General features: G+C 41.0%; 2 protein-coding genes across 2 annotated transcripts; one reads left to right on the plus strand and one right to left on the minus strand.

Annotated features, from left to right (window-relative positions):
* Positions 1-7: 7 nt before the first annotated feature.
* On the minus strand, positions 8-5,580 carry mcur1 (mitochondrial calcium uniporter regulator 1). Its single transcript, XM_069667540.1, has 9 exons — positions 5,260-5,580; positions 3,937-4,053; positions 3,742-3,845; positions 2,311-2,412; positions 2,015-2,056; positions 1,828-1,899; positions 1,432-1,485; positions 1,047-1,161; positions 8-804 (listed from the first exon to the last, which is right to left on the minus strand). The coding sequence occupies exons 1-9, from the start codon at positions 5,513-5,515 to the stop codon at positions 749-751; spliced, it is 918 nt and encodes a 305-aa protein (XP_069523641.1). The 5' UTR covers positions 5,516-5,580; the 3' UTR covers positions 8-748.
* A 5,217-nt stretch (positions 5,581-10,797) lies between these two features.
* LOC138596198 (uncharacterized) lies at positions 10,798-19,665 on the plus strand. Its single transcript, XM_069667814.1, has 3 exons — positions 10,798-10,814; positions 18,494-19,243; positions 19,417-19,665. The coding sequence occupies exons 2-3, from the start codon at positions 18,512-18,514 to the stop codon at positions 19,663-19,665; spliced, it is 981 nt and encodes a 326-aa protein (XP_069523915.1). The 5' UTR covers positions 10,798-10,814; positions 18,494-18,511.
* The last annotated feature ends 671 nt before the right edge of the window (positions 19,666-20,336 follow it).

Below are 20,336 nucleotides of genomic sequence, written 5' to 3' on the forward strand. Positions count from 1 at the left end.
TCTCTGCCATTTTTCCGTAAATTAATTTCATATTTCTTCTCCACTTTCCCCTGAAATCATTAACTCATATTTACAGATCATTTGGCTGCCAAACAATAGAGTAAATCAACACGTGTAAATACCATTATGGGCATCATCAAAATGAAAGAGACACGTTATTTGTTGGCACAGAGTTTATATTGGTTGAGAATTCAGTTTATTGAAATAACATCTGGTTCTCTGTCGGGTTAAAACACTTGTCAAACCATAAAAATAGATAAAAGTTAAACGTCAGTGATAATAAACTGGAGTGCTTCAGAGTCACACTGACTCAACCTTCCTCTGATTTTCTCTCCAGTGCTTAGCTTCATATATTCATAAACAATATAATTACAGAACATAAACAAGTGTATCTTCTGTTTCAAACTACTTCATCTCAATAAGAGGTCATTTTCATTTGATACAACATCTTTTGAACGGAGAGTTTCTAGAATGACAATACATTTCCATATGAGTGATAGTGGTCCTACCAGAACTTTTTACCAGCGCATATATAAACTGTACATCTTAAAAATAAGGCCTAAGTCCTGAGATAGTTACATGATTTAAGAGTCAAAACCTGATTCTTCAAAAACTTCCACAGGGATCTGGTGCCAAAGGTTTTCTTCCATAACTCATACTTCTTAAAATAATAACACTGCATCAAGAAATGCTAATTAAATTTCAAGTGTTACCAGGGGTTCTGATAAAATCAAAGTCGTACTCCAGCTTACATCCAAATACGATAGAAACCCAAGACCACCGTGAGACAGGTGAACACTGAGCCTGAAAGAGAAGGAAACAGGCCAATCACTTCAGTGAGTTACAGGGGAGACATTCACTTGACTTTTATTCTTCGAGCGAGGACAGTTGTACAGTTATAAATAGGACGTGCAGTATTACTAATATATCTAATGCATTACAGTAAATATGTATCTTCAGCCGCTGCACCCTGATGAGGATGATCACGCCCACCATCATGACTGCTGACTCTTTACAACCACAATGCACGAGTATGATGTTCTTACCTGCCAGGTATTTTATTGTATCCAGCTTATGAGACTCCAACATGGTTTTCAGACCGGCCACTTCAGTGTCGATTTTCATGTTGGTCTGAGTTAAATAACGTTCTTGTTCTGCAGTCTGTGAAAAGGAAATGAAACACAGGTGTTCAAACACCTGCAAAAGACCGTGCAACAGATTTAATAGACTGACAACTTACTACTGCTAATTGTTATGCTTCTTTCTGTCCTTTAATAAGGCAGTAATGAATGTAGGGAACAGTGTTCTTTAGGTCTGATCACATCTACATGACATTATTTACTGCCCAGCTGTCTGTCCTGTGATTATACTTTATGTATGATGTGGACAGATTGGAAACATGAGCTGTAGATTTACTCCACGTATACAAACCATTTCCATAATGTCAGTTCTGGTTTCTAGAAGCTTCCTCTCATGATCTGCTTTCTGGAAATGATAAACAAAGTTTTATTTAGAAGAGGAATACAAGGAGCTGGATTAAAGAGATGACTCGTTAGGTTCACGGTTTGCAAAGGACAGACATGAAAACCTTGAATTAGTCTGAGTCTTGCTGTCCGTCCTGACTTTAACGCAACAAGTTAACATACTGATGGTAACGTCTGAACACTGCAATGACTGTGTATTGTATTCAAGAAGATACAGATAAACTTATTCATAATAATAAACAAGGTTTACATTTGAAACATCCTGTTTTTTCATTACAAATTTTAGTCCAGATGAATCAAGACTAAATTAAGAGAGCAGTCAAAAACATTTTTTTCCACATACCAATTCTTTTACACGACTTTTCTCCAGATTCATGTCCAACAAAGTGTCTGATCGCACTTTATTCATGACATCCTGCAAGGAGACACACAAAGCATCACAACAAAACGACTGCTTATTAAAAACACTCTGCATTTAAAGCTTTAAACGTTTATTTGGACTCATTTATTAAATCAGAATAACGACTTACAGCCAGTTGGACCTTCAGCTGTAATAACTGGATCTTGAGTTTCTGAAAGACGCGATAAATTGAGGAAACTGTAAGAAACAACTACTTTAAAAAACATTTGATTCTGGTGATTTTCTGGAACATCCAACTATGAAAAGCGATGTTATATTTAGCCAGGACTTCAATTCACTATTAACTGAGTGAACAAGTAGATGATGCAAGTGCAGGAAGATTTGTCAGTTTTCTGTACATGCATGTGAATTCAGGGACCATGAATATCACTCAACAGAAACTACTGGAGCAGTTTTTAAACGCACCTCGTTCTCGGCCAGTAAAGTAGAGAACTCGCTCTTCTCCAGGATGATCATGTCTTTTTTTACAGCTGCTATTTGAGACATCACACGCTGCATCATGATCTCCTGCAAAAACAACACGACAAATACAGAAGTGAAAAAGAAAAACTACTCGTCCTGAAACCAAATAAAAAACAGAAACAAAGAATTTCTGTCACTGAGACTGAATAGTGATTAGAAACAACTCCAATGTTAATTAACAAATATGACCCTTTTTCATGTTCATTTGTTCCAAAACTTTTGTATGAACAGGAAACAAATGAAAGTATTGGCTAACATATACATTTAATGAATGATAAGCAGGTGCTTCTAATATTGTTTTACTTGGTGCTGCTACACTGACACTTTTCTTACTCAAGGAGCTGTGCAGGCCGTGCCTACATTTACCAGGATGCATTGCGTACTGCTAGATTTAGACCTCTCCAGCACACACATGGCCTGAGGTTGTGTGTGCCGACAGGAAGTAGGAGACGCACGTTTTCTTTTCCTAAAGTTAGTGTCGCGGTGCAGATCACGCTGATTACGCTTCGATTCGAGCACCATTAGAAACGCTTGATGACAGACCGTTTAAGTAACACAGCAGCAGCCCACAGGTCTGTTAGTATTCATTTTGTAAGGAATCGTGTCGCTCAACCTGAACAACCCTACTTTTTCATAAGGGTGTCTGATCCAGTGGTGGAAGTAAAAGGGGACGGGGAGGTAGTTATGTCAAATAATAAGAAATATGATTGTTAATTGTTTATAAAGACATGAAAACACTCTGCATTCATCTGGTATAATTTCCTGTATTTTTTCATATTGAAATAACAAACAAAAAGATATCGCTGTGCATGTTTTTTTTCGTTATTGTGCAGCCCTGGTGTGTGAAATAAAACGCTGTGAGTACTCGACCAATCAGAAACGATCAGCACTGCAGGCCCCGCCCTGAAAGTTCCTGGACCTTTGGAAAGTACTACCCCCTGAGCAGAGACTTTCCACAGTCTACTACCCTGGAACTAAATTTAGACCCTGGTTCCTGTCGAAACGAACATGGTTCCTCAAAAGGTTCCTTGTTCCTGGGGAAAGTTCCTGCTGTTGAAAAGCACCTTTAGTTGGGACAACACTTCTTCTTCAGTCGTTAAAATAAGTCGTCAGCCTAAACTCTGTAAAATGTCTCTTCAGCCATAAAATCTTCTGCTCTCACATTTTGTAATATGTTCTCTGCTTGCAGCCTGGTTTTGATGCTATTTTGCAATAGAGGCGAAGGTGGAGACTAGCAGCTGTAATAGTTCTTCGCCCCACTAGATAATAGGAAGAACAACATACTATATGTCTGAGCTGCGGCACAGAGAACGTCTGCAACAGTCCTTTAAAGGACTACGTGTGCATGATACAAACCTCCTCTTTCAGTCTCACCTGCTGCACTTTGGTCACCATGTCCCCATAGATCACTTCCATGTTGGAGCTCGTCATCCTCACCAGCACTTTAACCATCACCTCAGCCTGCTGAGTGGTGAAGCCTGCTCGTGGGGAGGGTTTGTTTTAGAGGACAAATCAGCGGCCTCGTATAAACAGAGTGAGAATGTTGTGATGTAACAAAAGAGGACAAACCGTTTTCCTCAAAGAGTCGAACCACTGCGTGCGTATCAAACAGCAGTCTGCTGGCCTCAGACGTCGCTGCTCCGGTATTCAGATCATACTGGAGCGATCTGACGGAGGTGCTCAGAGCTGACATCAGTGTCAGTGATTAATCAAGAGATCAAACATTTACTGCACGCGAGAGTTTTATTTGTTTTCCAAGATATTCCACAACATGCATGCACATATTAATGAGTAAACAGGTAATGTAATGTTATATATTCGATATATTCTATATTATTTCTGCTGTGGTGCAATTTCTAACTCATTATTTACAGATAATAAATGCTTCCCTCCTTCAAACTGTACATGTTGAAATATTAATGACACATTTATCAGTACTTACAAAGTTTCTTTAATATCATGGCGACAGGCACAAAATGATTTCCATTTAAACAACAACTCCAGAGAAGAGTGTGTTGTTTAGGACAGGTCGATAACACCTCACACACGTTAGCTATAAAAACAACTTATACACAGATACGTTTATAAAACCTTCCTGTCCGTGATCACAGGTAACACTCTGTGCTGGTGACACACCTGTAAAAATGTGCAGCCTTGTTGAATATTATGTAAATACAGAGTGAGGTGTGGGCAAAGGTTTCTATTGACAACACGCAGGATTCAACATCAGGGTCTGACTTTAGAAATATGTGTGTATTCAGAACACGGTGCTTGTGTTGGTAATTGTCATAGTGTTCTTATTTGTGCTTTTATTTTTATTATAAGTGTATTTAATAATTGTCACTATAAGTGATTGTTTCTTGAGTCTAGCAGCATGTGTCTGTTGTGTTTCTGATTTCTTGTCCCAACATTTTTTCCCAGTATGCACCACAATATCAATATATATCAGGATCTACATGTAAGTGTGTAAGTTAGTATTTGGCTGTTGGATTATTGGAAAAGAAATTAATCAAAAGTTTTATATTATACTGCATGTTGGGGGTTTTTTGTCTTCCATGGCCTTGCAAGTAAGACCTAAATTTAGTTAAAAACCAACGAGGAGGACTTTTATTTTGACATCCAAACAGAGATACTGCAGGTGATCACGACCTCCATGTGACGTTTGAGGCATTCATCACATTTATGTCATTATGGTTTAAAAGTGTTTCACATATTCTGACAACAAATACAGACTGAAACTAAAACTAGGTTCTATTAATGTGTGTCACTGTTGTACTGACTTCTGCATTCAAGGACAAACTGAGGTTATTACAGTTTATAAACGGGACTAAACCATATGCTGTCATGCAGCTTTAATTACGATGTCCAATTAATAACGAGACCATTAGTTACCTCTCGCGGATATCTGCCCCACAGCAGAAAGATGCATCATCTTCACTCCGGCTCGTCTCTTCCTCCACATCGGCTTCACAAAGCCGCTGGAAGTGTGGATGACACACCGGGAACACGGCGATGTGTTGACAGCTGCTGTCAGTCCCGATCGTGTTGGCACAAAGCCGCTGTCGTGATTTAAAGCAGGGTCAAACCACCTGTCTGTTTTCTTCACACAAAGAAGTTTAAACCGAGATTGAGTCTGTTTCAGCACCATTTCTAAAGTTTGTGTTCCGCCAGCAGAGAGGCTGAACTTCCGTCTGTGAAGACCCGGACGGTCACTGCTTCTGTTGGGGCTGTATGACAACTTTTCGCCTAGTTTCACACATAAAGTTACACATTTGAGAGCCTACTTCCCAACATCCGGTCAAATTTCAGAATAAAACAGATATCGGCTGGGAGCTTTCTGACGATTGTCAAGTAAAACTATTTAAAGTGGTTTATGGAGAACACAAATAAAAAATCATAAAAGTTGGAATTTACTTGACATTTTATCACTTCCAGTACTTCCGGGTCAGTGTACCCTAATTTGAGCTGTATATTGATGGGTTAATATTTCATTAGTTTTTATTGATATCGTCAATCGTTTTATTGTAATTTTCTGTCATTATTTACAGATTAAATTATTCATTTGTAAGCATATTTATGAAGCCATTTGTACATTTGGTTCTTGGTAATAAAACCGTTTATAACCGTTTCTGTGGTCCTCTGTGCCTTTTGTCCAAAGCTGTGTTCAACTTGTTTGATTTCAGGAGAAACAAATAACTAGAGGCCTACCATGTCTTTGTTTTACGCATAAAATGACTCAGGTGTTTATATCTTTTAAACAAAATCAGAATCTTAACTCAAACTCAAAATATATTTATTTTATTATTATTTTTATTTGCTATTAAAAGATAAAATACCAGGGGTCCGTTTCACAAAGCAGGTTCAACAAACTCTGAGTCTAACCCTGAACTCTGAGTTGATCTACTCTGAGATAGGAAACTCTGAGTTTCCTGAAGAAAACCTGCTCGCGACCAGGTGAGGTTCACAGACTCAGTTACCATAGTAACCAACTCAGAGTTAAAGTTACCTCTCTTTCTGAAACGGCAAACCCGAGGTTTCCCTCATTTCAGGGTTAACAAACTCGGGGTTTTCACTAAACCCGCTTTCTGAAACGGACCCCTGGAGAGAAACTGTGTTATTAATCTTATTTCTTAATTAGCATTACTTCAAATTGAAGCCATAACATTATTTTAATGTTTCGTTAAGTGTTGCTTGTTCTCACACAGTGCTTCAACACATAACAACAGGACTTACAGTTTCACATGGAGGTTAATACGGGTCATTTTTGCCCTGAGGTCTTTAGCACATTAATTCTGCCCTGTTTGGGGTAAATTTTAGGAACATGAGCTGAAAAGATAAACAGGCCTCAGTGATCATAAAGAAATAATCTTGTATTAAAGGGAAAGTTCCATATTTTGCGTGAAATCATTGAATTTAATCCACATTATTCAATGTGTGTGTTGCTTAAACTGAACTTAGATTCAATGTGTGTGTGTGTGTGTGTGTGTGTGTGTGTGTGTGTGTGTGTTGTTAAAGTGTGATGTGCCTGTCCACCTGAGACACCATGACTACCTATTTTAATGTTGTGTTTACATGTTTCATTTTCCCACATTGTGTTTAAACACATAAAAAAAGTAAAAACTGCACAGAGTGTGAGATGTGGAGGTCAGAGGTCGTGCAGCTCATTTGAGTCGTGAGGCCTGTAGAGAGTTAACTCTGTCGTGTTGTAGGGTAGGGCTGCACGGTGGTACAGTGGTTAGCGCTGTTGCCTCACAGCTAGAAGGTCACTGGTTCAAAAGTGTTAAAATAAACGTGGAGTAAACTGTACTAAGTTTGTTCTTAGATTATTTAAAGCCCCATGAAATGAAACGAACACATGTGAGGCCGATGATGGTTTAAACTCCTCTTTGTGTTTTTTAACTGCAGACTTTTACATGTTTTTGTGAAAATAACACTTTACATGATAATATAATAAACAAGCAGTAAGTTGAGTCTTAATGATATCTGTCCAATTGTTGTTGTTTCTTTTCAGATATAATTTCCTTCTCTTAATAGGAACACAATGAGTTTATAATAATATCAATAAGAAGTAAAAGAGTGTCATAATAATAACATGGAAAGTAAAATGCAAACGATCATTCCATTTATGTATTTATATCGCCAGAAAAATTAAAAATTATTATTTATTTAAAACAATAATAAATAAAATGTATTTGTGGCAAAGAAACAGAAAGCAGATCTTTACGACTGTGAATTGTAAAAACAGAATAACATTTAAAATAAGATGAAGATACAATAACACAAAATACAAAATAAGCAAAGATGGAAAATGAAAAATGTGATTTTAAAAAATGCACCACACTCATCTGACCAGCAGGTGTCAGTCATGTCCCTTACTTCAAACCTGTAGAGGTGGATCCGCTCTCAGCGCAGCGGAGTCTTTAGGGGTCGTTTTTTGACAACATGATACAGTTAAACACTCAGACACATAAATAAAAAGTCACAGTTGAAAAGTCATTACTGTGTGTGCTGAAATCTAAGTCCGTCTTTACTTTGGCAAAGAGTGCGGATGACAGGAAACTTCCGTAACACCAGAGAACAGTTGGCCCTGCTGTGAAAGGACTCCTACAGCAGGTTTAATGATCTTTTTTATAGTGTAGTATTGATTTATAGTGCTCGAGCAACTTTTTAAACAACACAATAAAGTGTCTGCGGCCTGAGTAATAGCAGTGTATGTGTCTGTATCTCTGTAAAATCAAACACTGATTAAGTTACGACACGTCATTTATTGGACGTTTATCAAGACTTTTATTCGGTATTTCACTGATTTCTTGATAGCTGAATCAGTTCAGGACCGTCAGAGTGAAACTGGAAGTAAAAAGATTTTGGGTTCAGAATAAAGTAGGGTGTGCTTTAAGCCGTTACGTCCTATGATTGGTAAATTGCTACTAGGCAACCTGTCGTCCAAATATGGTCACTCTGACCCCAAAAACCAAAGAAGGGGGTGACCAAAATGCAAACTGTGTGTGTGTGTGTGTGTGTGTGTGTTTTGTTAAAGCGTGATGTACCGGTCCACCTGAGACACACTGACTACTTCTTCAAATTTTTTATTGAAGCCAGTGACTGCCTCAACACTACATTAGGAAGCTAAGCTGCGTTGTTTTAAAGGTTTGTAACTTACGTACGTATGGTAGCCTCGTTCTTCAGGGCGAGCTTACTAGCTAACGTTAGCTAACTCACATAACGAGGAACGTTGGGTTAACTTTTATAACTAGAAAAACAGAGCTGGAACGTTACCGCTAATAACGACAGCTTCTATGCAGCTTTCCCCGGTCCCCACACGATGACTGCTGCTGGCTTTTTCCCTGCTACGCTTGTTTAGTTTAGTTATAGCAACTGGTGTTTGATTGTGTGAGTGAAGAATAAAACCTGACAAAGCTAAAATATTTACCCGTTGTTGGGGTTTTTTCTGAACACCTTTGTTTTCTGAAAAACTGCACCCAGGGTATTTTTCTCAGAACACATTTTTTGGTGTTCAGGAGCTGGTGTCTCACCACACAAGCGATTAATCCCAGCGCAAGTTTGACTGAATGATTGACAGCTGACAGGAATAAGTCATTATTTCTACAATCAGTTCATTGTTGGTCTGAACCAGGTGCGTAGCCAGTAATGGGCCTGGACGGCACTGGCCCGCCCAGCTAGAGAGTAACTGCATTTGTTTCAAAAAATTTATAAAACAATTATTTTAGAAAACAAATAAATATAAAGTTGATTGATTTTGACTGGCTGCGTGTGTTTGATTCCTCTTCTTATTAAAACGGAAATCTTAAAACAGGAAGCCTCCTGAACTTAACGGGTTGCTATGGTTACAGCCGGCGGCAGTGGGCTGCCATCAGCCTGCAAGCTTTAAAGCCAATTAATTGTTACCGCCACAACAAGGGCTAAACAAAGTTCTCAAAATGTTTCTGAAAATTGACAACCGAGAAAGAAGCCATGCTGCCACCACCTCCCAGCCCAGTTCTACAGCCTCGTGTGGCCACAAGAAGCTTTGCCCGGCCGCTGGCTCCCTGACGCCAGCTCTCCCTCCCGGACCCGGTCAGGCTGTAGTGGGTTTACGCGCCGATTTATGTGCGACTGATGAACCACCTGCACTGTTAATCTTACAGATATTCATTGCACATTGTCAAGAATGTACTGAACGCACGGGTCAACGAGGCAGAGGCTCAGGTCCTGACACATACAAACAGTTTGTACTCGTCACGTTAAAGATGTCTCTGAATGCATCGACCTGACTGAGGGACTAAGACAACTTTTGCTCAGTTAGGAGACAATTCACTAAAAGAGAGGAACCGGAGAGAGAGGAGGCACAAAAATAGAGGGACTTTCACAACTAGTTTGTGAACAGACATAACTCAAGGCATTAAACAAGGAGACAATTGGTTTAAATTTGTGTCCCTGAAAACAATAACATATTTTCACAGCATCATATCATGAAGGGTTTTCACGATCAGACCTGGTGTGTTCTGTATCAGCCTTATAGGCCTACTATTAATAGGCTTTGTCATGTACTGGGTCAGGTGGGTCACATGTGAAGGGTAAACAGGAAGTGAAGGGAGAGACGTGATGATACGGCTACCAGGCGATTCATGTATGTTCAGCATTTGGACAATAAACCAAGTTAAAAGCAGAAGCTTAATGTTGCGATTTAATTCTGAATGCACTATTGTTCATTTGACATCAGTTTTTTAAATTTCTGATGATGATTTAAGTAGACAAGCAGTCATTGATCATAAATAAAAAAGCATAATTCTTTGTTCTCTAATCTAAAAAAGGAAATGAAACCTGGAACTTCAATGTTCATCACTAACAAACAGTGACACAAGTTACAGGAACTCACAGCTACTTGATAACAATCCAAAAGTTCTGTGGGGATTTCCGTCATGACAACAAAACAAATATGATCAGACGCATTTTTAAGATCACTTGTTGTGATACATGTTTTGTGTGATAGACACTTCATCAAACCTGTTCATTTCAGGGTGTTTAATGTTGGTGAGAAATCTGTTCACACTTCCACGGTGAGTCTTCAGAGCTATGGCTGCTGTGTGTCAGCTCATAAACCTTTTTGTCCTTTCCATTAGACTTCCATAAGATTGTTTAAAAACAAGTTTTTCTTTTCACTGTAGTCTGCACTGACGCTCTGGAATCCCAACCATTTTAAAGTGTGAGGTCAGTTAAAACATTCAGCTCAGTCAGCTGTGTCCCTGAGCAGATTCCAGGGGATTACCGCTGTTCACTATGGAGTAGTTTCACTTTCACCTGCAGGTGCTTTATTACACTTGAATTTTAGTCAGCCAATAGAAAACCAGAAACCTCTATTGCATCCACCTCCTGTGTCAAGTACAATAACTGGTGAAGCCCAGGGTCAGACTCATTTTTCCAACATGAGCCGTCAAACTCAAAATCAGGTAAGATACAAGTAATTATATTTTTAGTGGATCATCTCATTTAATATATTTGTTTCTTTCAAACTTTGTTTAAAAATAATTACTTTGGATTATTTACAATATTTGAGTGAGCTTTAAGTTGAATTCTTGACCTTTTGGACAGCAGATCAAAACTATTATCTCAGAGTGAGATTAGTTTTTGAAAGAAAGTCAGCATATTAAAGGACCTATTACTGTATTGGTCTGAATCTAAGACGGCACAGATTAGAAATCGACCCCAGCTTTACATGACCTGTTTAACTTTTTATTAAAGCCCCTGGAAACCCAAATCCACAAAATCCTTCTCACTATGCAATTTAAAGTCTTATGTACATACTTGTAAGCATGTTAAAAAGTTTTAGAAATGACTTTTAATCCAAACTGGAGTTATTGCCATTCTTACTTTGTTAACTTCCCTGACGCTGGGGTTAAATTGGGCGTGGTCAGTGAAGATATTTATGTCGTCATACATTTTCTCGAACCAATCCTGAAATAATCAACAGCAGTTGCCGCCCTCACAGGTGCAATAACACTTCTGGGCTCGCGATCAATCCCTCTCTCTGAGTCTGCGCTAACTCGTGTCCACATACCTTGAACATCTCTGCACATACCTGTTGCAGTTACCTACCTAACGATTGCCTTTTTCCCCATCATGCCTGTGTGTGCTGTCCCCGGGTGCACATCCACCATCTGAGGTGACAACGTGTCATTCTTTTATTTTCTAAATGCGGCGGACTTGGAGAAGCAGCAGTGTTTCCGCTACATACATGTAGTGAATTGTTGCAGCCGCTGCTTCAGATTTCTATGAAGTTGTAATTGAACGACTCTTTAGAGATTTCCGCTGCAAATCAACGATCGTCCATCCTCTCCTCATTGAGGAAGAGCACCGAAACAGTGAACTCGTGAAGTCTTGGCAACCACATAAACAACAGCGGAACCAGTTTACTTCTAACGGCAAAAGAGGGTCCGCTCCGCAACGCTGACATCGGCATACATACGCAGTTCTAATACGCAGTGTAAACGATCCACGTGCCCATATCAGCTGTGCGCTCAGTATCACACGTTCAGCTCCCTGGCGATCTCCCTCCAGCGAGCTGCACAATATTATACTGAAATGAGGAGATATTGTCTAACTCCGTACGTCCCTACTGTAAATACATCGATTTTATAAAGCTTATAAAAGGAGATGTCATTTGGTAACGATCGATCGTTTAGATCGCTACGTCATTAATAACGTCCCTCGTGCACACGCGACTCACGTGCTGTGAGAACTGAATTGCAAAAGAGAAAATATGTAACTTTTGTGACTTAATGAAACAGACAGCTGATGAAGACAGTCAACACAGCAGACAGAGAGACAGACAGGGGCGGGGGCGGGGGGTTGAGCGGGGCCAGTAGTGGTGCAGGGAGCAGAGGTGCAGGTGTGCTGGGGGACTGAAGCAAAGTGATCAGGTTAAAGTAGTTTGTGAAATAAAACTTAATGAGGTGAAGAAGAAAGAACAATTAAAGTGTGGAAGTAAGAAATAACCATCTAGAAAGAGGGTCAGTTACATGTGATGTGCTTCTCACAGAAATCATTGATATATGAGATTAATTGAAATCGATTAATTACAAAGCCTGTAATTAATTAGATTCATTTTTTAATTACCTGACAGCAATAGTTTTGATAAGATGTGCACATGCGCACATACCTGGGTGGTACAACACCCTCTACCCTGCTGCTGAAAGTCCTAGAGGAAACACTGCTTTCCCATGCGCCATTGTTGTGTTGACAGTTGCCATGAGAACTCGGACAGGCGGACCCCGGCAGGTGTCAATCAACACGGGAGCTGCCACGCCTACACAGTCCTGAGAAATGGTCTGCACAGCCAAACGAGCTGTTTTTCAAGAAGATTTTCTAGCGGTTCTGAACGTTTATTTTCACTCAGATTTTTGTGGATGCTTTATGACACACTCACAACTGATATCATAGATGCATTTTTGCTATTTCAAGCTGAGTTTCCAGGGGCTTTAAGAACATTTTTGTTACCTTTTAAATATTACCACAGACAGTCGACATTTTTATGCCCAGCGCCCACGTTGTGTAAATAGCAAGTGAACTTGCGCCCATGTTAGCGCCCATGGGAGTGTTGGTTTTGAAATGAGGTGTGGTCAGGCAAACGGGTGGCGCATTGCTATCTTGAGGACGCAGAAAGCGACTTAGACCAACAAAAACCTGGTCTGAAGTCTAAAGTCTATGACCCAGTCTGTCTCTGCTATTTAAAGGGCGCATTATGGACATACATGGGAGAGTTCACAACACGAGTCTGTTTGTCACTCACACGGGGACACACAGCAGCGCTTTGACTCATGAAGCAAAGGAGTGTGTTTGCAGATACAGTGAAAAAACGTTGTTTAAGGGACAGACTGCAAGCTTTGGTTTCCCTCGTCTCCTTAAATCATGATACTGCTGTCGGTTTGTTACCGATCTGGTGACGCAGGAAGATGTGGACAAGCTCACCGCTGCTTCACACACACCTGCTTCACACACACCTGCTTCAGTCACACCTGCTTCACTCACACCTGCTTCACACACACCTGCTTCACACACACCTGCTTCACTCACACCTGCTTCAACTCAGGGAGATTCCTGATCGAGCCGCGCACGGACCAAAAACAGACATCAAACTCTCCATCTTGAGCTCTCATTCTGATGCACGCTCTCTATAATTCACACAGTAACACACACATACTCACACACACGCAACTAAGAGGTAGATTTATAACAATCCTCAAACACAACTACCTGTAGCACCGACAATCATGCCCACTTTAATTGAAAATTGAAAAAATTCAAAATGAATGACGACATTAATGAAAAGATTGAATGTCTACTAAAGGAAATTGAGGATCATAAATGCTTGCTTAAAAATGCAAGTGAAATTACAAGACAGGACATTAAAGAGACAATTGAATGTAAAGAAAAAATGTTGAAGGATTTACAATGTAAAGCACAGAGCACTACAGACGAACTTCGCCGCTCTGAACGTGTCAGAATGCCAACAGAAAAAATGCTTGCTCATCAGATGGAAGAAGCTAGCAAAAAAGAAAAAAGACTTACCAACTTATATGAACAGTGGAAAATCCAAGCACGTCAGGCCAGGGAAAAACTAAAGTCAGACATAAATGACGACGACCTGTCATCGCTTGCAGAAATTATAGATAAAGGAAAAGATGACATTTTGAAACTCTTTATTGAAATAAGAAATCTTGGAGCACCAACAGCTGATTTAAGGCAGAAAATTGATGCATGTGAAGCAGTAACTCGTGACATTATCAAAATCATATATGAAAGATTAACGGGTATCAACGGAGATTTTGATGCAGAAAATGAAAAATGTCGTCTTCGTGAGCTGCTGGAACGAGACTATGCAGTTTCCATTTACGGTTCTACTGCTGCACGGTCAAACAGCACCCACAAGAAAGAGCTGGAAATTCAAAGGTCTGAGCTGGAGCGCTTGCAAGCTGAACGAGACGTAGAGGCAGCTAGAGCCAGATTTGAAGCCTATAACAGAGAAATAGGTGATTTCCAGTCAGCCAAGAGTGAGCAGGTGAGCTCATATTCTGTATCTCAGCCCCCTGCACCACACACATCGAACACAGCCATGTTATCTGCGCCTAGCAATGAACAGACTTCCCATACCAGAGCCGACAGTGTTGAGCCAATCCATTTTATTGAATGGAAAGCCAGCTTTATGTCATTAATAGACAAAAGGGGCATTTCTGTTGCTGATAAGCTGTATTATTTGAAGAAGTATGTTACTGGTCCAGCTCGTAAATGCCTAGAAGGCACCTTTTTCAGAAATGATCAGGAAGCTTACCAAGACGCCTGGAAAAAAGTCAACCAGCGATATGGCCAGGCATTTGTAATTCAAAGGGCATTTAGAGAGAAGTTATCAAGCTGGCCAAAAATACAGTCTAAAGATGTAGAAGGACTAAGAAACTTTGCAGACTTTACAAATGCTTGTCTGCTAGCTATGCCTCATGTAAAGGGCCTGGAGATACTTAACGATTGTGAAGAGAATCAAAGACTGGGCAGCTGCAAGATGGAACCGCCAGGTTACCAAAGCCCTAATGGAAGGGAAGGAGTTTCCCAGTTTCAAGGATTTTGTTGCATTTATGTTGTTGGAGGCAGAAGTCGCCTGCAACCCAGTCACCTCCATCTACGCTCTTCCTTCTTCAGAGTCATTCAGTGACAAAGGGAATCAAAGGGACAACAAGAGAAACAGGGCAAGTGTCTTCAGTATAAAAACAGACGTACACTGTGACAAACAACAACTTACCAGAGCAAACGTGGGATCTCCATGCATGTTGTGCAAAAACACATATCAGCTCCACAAGTGTCCAAACCTGATGAAAAAATCACTGGGGGATAGAGGGACATATGTTAAGGATAACAAACTGTGTTATGGCTGCTTGAGACAAGGTCACATGGCAAAGGATTGTCAACGTCGACTCACCTGTGACACCTGCAAGAGAAGGCACCCAACCTGCCGTCACGATGATAACTACTTCAAACCACAGACTACAAAAGGAGAATGGCATGTGAATACGGAAAATGCAACACAAACTAACACCACAGAGACAACGGCTGTTATGTCACTTAATGTTGCTAAGGAAGGACAGTCTGCTAGCACTTCAATGATAGTTCCAGTTTGGGTGTCATCTGCTGCAAGCCCACACAAAGAAAAACTTGTCTATGCTTTATTAGACACTCAAAGTGACGACGTTTTCATTGATCAAGAAGTGAGTCGTGAGCTGCAGATGAATGCTAGTCCGGTGAAACTAAAACTAACGACAATGATGGGAGAGAATGCAGTTGTAAATAGTGAAAGGGTGTCCGGTCTCCAGGTGAGGGCTTACAGCTCTGCAACACACATCCACCTCCCTGCTGCGTACACAAAGGATTGTATACCTGTAAACAGAGGACACATACCAACCTGTGAAACGGCTAAACTCTGGAGTCACCTATCACCAATCGTAGATGAAGTCCCGCCACTCCTCAGTTGTGAAGTAGGTTTCTTGATAGGCTACAACTGTGCCAGAGCACTAGCACCTAGACGAGTGATACTAGGCAAAGATGATGAGCCTTATGCTGTGCAAACAGATCTAGGCTGGAGCATAGTCGGCAGTGTAGCACCTAGCCTTGAAACAGATTCTGAACTGCTTCTTATGGAAAAATGGAGACCTAAACACTACACCACAAGAGTACAGGATGACAGTACATCTCTTTGGTGCAGCCTCTTCGCCAGGATGTGCAAATTATGGATTGAAACACTTAGCGAAAGAGAACAGCCTTGCATATCCATTAGGTGCACAGTTCATCGTCAGAGACTTTTACGTGGATGATGGAGTGCGGAGACAGTAGAAAAGGCCATACAGCTGGCACGAGAGGCTCGTGAATTATGTGCTAAAGGCGGTCTACGGCTACATAAGTTTCTATCAAACAACAATGCTGTTTTAAACAGTATACCGGCATCAGAACATGCAACAGACACCAAAACAAAGGACCTTGCGTTCAGTGAGATGCAAACAGAGAGAGCGCTCGGCATTCACTGGAACCTTGAAAGGGATTGCTTCACATTTAACATAACAATGAAAGATCAACCTCCCACACGGCGTGGAATATTATCCACTGTTGCGTCGATATACGACCCCTTGGGATTTGTCGCCCCCTATCTTCTCTGTGGAAAAGGGATACTGCAAGAAATGTGTCGTGAAGGAAGTGGCTGGGATGACCCGCTGCCTGAACAGCTGAGACCACGGTGGGAGCGATGGAGAAATGATCTTGTCAATCTGGAGAAAGTACAGGTAGCCAGATGTTATGAGCCTGCCAACTTTGGAAAGGTGGTGAAAAGGGAACTGCATCATTTCTCAGATGCAAGCACCACTGGCTATGGACAATGTAGTTATCTGAGGCTAAAAAACAAGGATGGAGACGTTCACTGTGCTTTCATCATGGGGAAGTCTCGGGTGTCTCCCACAAAGGTCATCACTATTCCAAGGATAGAGCTGACAGCAGCAACAGTCTCGGTCACAGTGAGTAACATGCTAAGCGATGAGCTAGTTTATAGTGATGTTGAATAGTTCTTTTGGACAGACTCTAAAGTTGTCCTAGGGTACATAAATAATGAAGCGAGGCGTTTTCACACATTCGTCGCAAACAGAGTGCAAAAGATTCGCAATAGCACAACGCCCCAACAATGGTTTTATGTCCCCACCAATGAAAACCCTGCAGACTATGCGTCTAGGGGAACAACAGTGGATGAGCTGCTGTCATCCACTTGGCTCATGGGTCCAAAGTTCCTGTGGGAAAAGGAAATAAATCCTCCAGCAAAAGAGATTCTGGAACTTCCTGTAGGAGACCCAGAAGTTAGAAAGGCTCTAACATTGCAAACAAAGACTAATGAACAAAGGAGTCTTACAGATCGGCTGACAAAATTCTCTTCCTGGGCTCAGGCTGTCGGCGCTGTAGCACGTCTCCGAAGGCGACTCCTAAAGGACAAATCAAATGCACACTCTACTGTAAGTGAACGACAAAAGGCAGAGCTCGTGATCATCAAAGACCTGCAAAAACAAGCATATCAAGAAGAAATAAAGGCACTAAGCAAGGGAAATCTGCTACCAAGTAACAACAGGCTACATCATCTTGATGTCTTTTTGGACAAGGATGCTGTGATCAAGGTGGAAGGAAGACTACGTTGTTCAGCCCTTCCTAACTCAGTCAAGTACCCGACAGTCATTCCTAAAGAGCATCATGTCACCAAATTGATAATCGCACACTACCATGAAAGGGTTAAACACCAGGTATATATATATATATATATATATATATATATATATATATATATATATTATATTACATTATTGTAGATAATGTAGACTTTAGAGTTGTTGAAAAAAATAAAGGATTTGTCCCAATGAGATAAGTCACAAAATAGCTTCAATATCTGGGCGCAGAAGAGGTTGGCTTAAGTCCCTGGATTATTCATGGCGTGTTTTTGGCATAACATGAATCACACCAATCAGAGTGTGAGCTCTCATTCCCTTTAAGAGTCTGGTGCGCCTGCAGGCAGGCCTGCTATTTACACAGAGAATTTCAGTCATTCTTCTTAATCTGGGCTCGGACCAGCATATTTAACTTGTTTCCTTCCACTGTGCCCCTGCACACGCAGAACACACACAGGTCCCTGTACGATACATGTCGAAGCACGGATTGATGTTAAAGCCACTGAAGCGATGAGTGACAAGCAGAGACTGGTGTTGTGAACTCGCCCATGTATGTCCATAATGCGCCCTCTAAATAGCAGAGACAGACTGCGCCATAGACTTTAGGTTTTTGTTGGTCTAAGGCGCAGTCACTTTCTGCGTCCTCAAGGTAGCAACGCACCTCCTGTTTGCCTGACCGCACCTCATTTTAAGACCAACACGCCCATGGGTGCTAACGTTTTCACCACAGAAATAGTTTGACAAAAAAGTAAAACTCGAGGTCCATTTGTGGGTCTCAGTATATTATAGTCATTTTCTGCAGCGAGCCCCACAGGTATGGAGATTGTGTTCTTGCATTAAATGATTGAAAGTGAAGTTATCCTCTGACTTTCTTCTTTCACACTTTCTCTCAGCACACAGAGACCTCCACCATGTCCACCGCAGACAAGCTGCTGGAGCAAATGTTCTCCTCGATTGAGCTGAGGGAGCGCTGTGCAGAGAAGCTGAAGAAACTGGCCCAGGAGCTGGAGTCGCACAGAGGGAACTGCAACGTTAGTGAATGTGTCGGCAGCTCAACGGCAGTGTTTGGAGCTGCCTGTCTGATTGGAGCCGGCGTGGCCACTCTGTTCACTGGTGGTGCAGCTGCTCCATTGTTAGGTTTGGCAGGAGGAGTGTGTTCAGGTGCAGGTTTAGGCCTATCTGTTGGTACTAAAATCACTGAGCACTTCTTGTCCAGTGGCACCTTGAAAGAGGCACAGGAGATAGACAGGAAGAACAGAGAAATTGCGAAAGAAATCCAGAAACTATTTGATCAACTGGAGGCAGAGAGTCCCTGTGCAGACCCAGATGACCTGGAACAATACATGCTGACTGAAATCCTGAAAGCCATGGCCAGACGGAGTGGACTGCAGCACCAGTTCATGCACAAGCTTGATGATCAGACACAGCCAGGGATTCATTTTTATCCAAGTCCAGGAAACATGATGCAGAACCCGACTTCTTTTAAACTTGATGCGAAGGTGATACTTGCTGGTATTGTATCACTTTTCTCGCTGAAAGTCGTTGGGGAAAAAATGGAACGTCTGTTGATCAAAGGAGGCCAACAACTGTTCAAAAAACTCTCCAAAACTGGACTAAAGAAAGTCGCTAAAGGAGGTGCCATGGTAAGATTCTGTATTGTTTCGTAATAATACAAACCAATTTATACAAATCACAGATTTGATATTTAGGATTGAGGATAAATGATTTAATGTTTTTATGATTAACAATTTGGTACATGATTTTGTATTTTCAGTGAGCTCGATAATCTGATATTATTGATCCTGTTCTTTATCAGGCTTTGGGCGGAGCTGTTGTGATGGTGTTTGAACTTCCTGAGGCTATAGACAACTGGAAAGACCTGATCCAGCAGAATCATGTGACTGAAGCGAGCAAATCAATGAGAGATGCAGCTGATGAGCTTCAAAAGAGCAGTCGGACACTGAGGAAGCATCTCAACGATATCAAGTATGAAGTTTTCTGTATTGTTTCAGGAGGGGTGGGACTGCTGGCAAAGAGTGTAGAGCTTGTTCAGCTACCACCGTGAAAGGGTGAAGCACACAGGCTGAAATACTGCGAGGCTGATAAGATGATAGGGGCAGGTGGGCAGGTAACCAGGAGCCCACACCTGCTTTAAAGACATACATGGTGCTTCTTATTACGCTAAATGATGCTTTGTAGTGTCTCTCTTCTCATTAGACCCGGCGATCTGCCGTCATCTAGGATTTTACAATCCCTTAAATACACCTTAAGGAGCAAGGAGAGAGGAGGCTGCTGGAGGAGTTTAGAGCAAGGAGACTCAGGTGTATTGTGAAGGTGCAGCATTTGCGTAACGACTCGCCTTCACACTTTTTCAGTTTATTTTCACAGCGTTGATCTACAGAAAATGTAATAGTATAATGCCCCATGATAGTGCAACATATTGACACACATTTCCACTGTGTGAGATAAATCTACTTCAGAATAAATTGAATGATATAAATATATCTAAAATAAATAATAAAGTAATTTAGCATCACACAAAACTGCACTTTTTAGGGCCCAAGCACCAAGCGGTGCGAGGACTCTTTTGTTATTGGGAGGGTTTTTCTTTTTTACTTTCTTTCTTTGTTGAAATTAATGACATATGTGGCAGCTTAAACACGCCCCGAAAATCACCAATCTTTGCACAAGCATCAGGATGGTGAAAATATATGTGTGATAGGAGTCTTGTGCATT

This window comes from Semicossyphus pulcher, unplaced genomic scaffold (assembly GCF_022749685.1).
Source record: "Semicossyphus pulcher isolate SPU_LCO1_2020_fin unplaced genomic scaffold, fSemPul1.0.p SCAF_18, whole genome shotgun sequence".
Classification (NCBI taxonomy): domain Eukaryota; kingdom Metazoa; phylum Chordata; class Actinopteri; order Labriformes; family Labridae; genus Semicossyphus; species Semicossyphus pulcher.

Excerpts from the sequence above, each read along its gene's own strand:
- mcur1 (XM_069667540.1), bottom strand. The coding sequence starts at position 5,515 with ATGGTGCTGAAACAGACTCAATCTCGGTTTAAACTTCTTTGTGTGAAG. Across the intron at positions 1,162-1,431 it reads GAACTGACATTATGGAAATG|ACTGCAGAACAAGAACGTTA; the intron begins GTTTGTATACGT and ends TCCTTTTCACAG. Across the intron at positions 805-1,046 it reads TACAATAAAATACCTGGCAG|GCTCAGTGTTCACCTGTCTC; the intron begins GTAAGAACATCA and ends CTTCTCTTTCAG.
- LOC138596198 (XM_069667814.1), top strand. The coding sequence starts at position 18,512 with ATGTCCACCGCAGACAAGCTGCTGGAGCAAATGTTCTCCTCGATTGAG. Across the intron at positions 19,244-19,416 it reads TCGCTAAAGGAGGTGCCATG|GCTTTGGGCGGAGCTGTTGT; the intron begins GTAAGATTCTGT and ends GTTCTTTATCAG.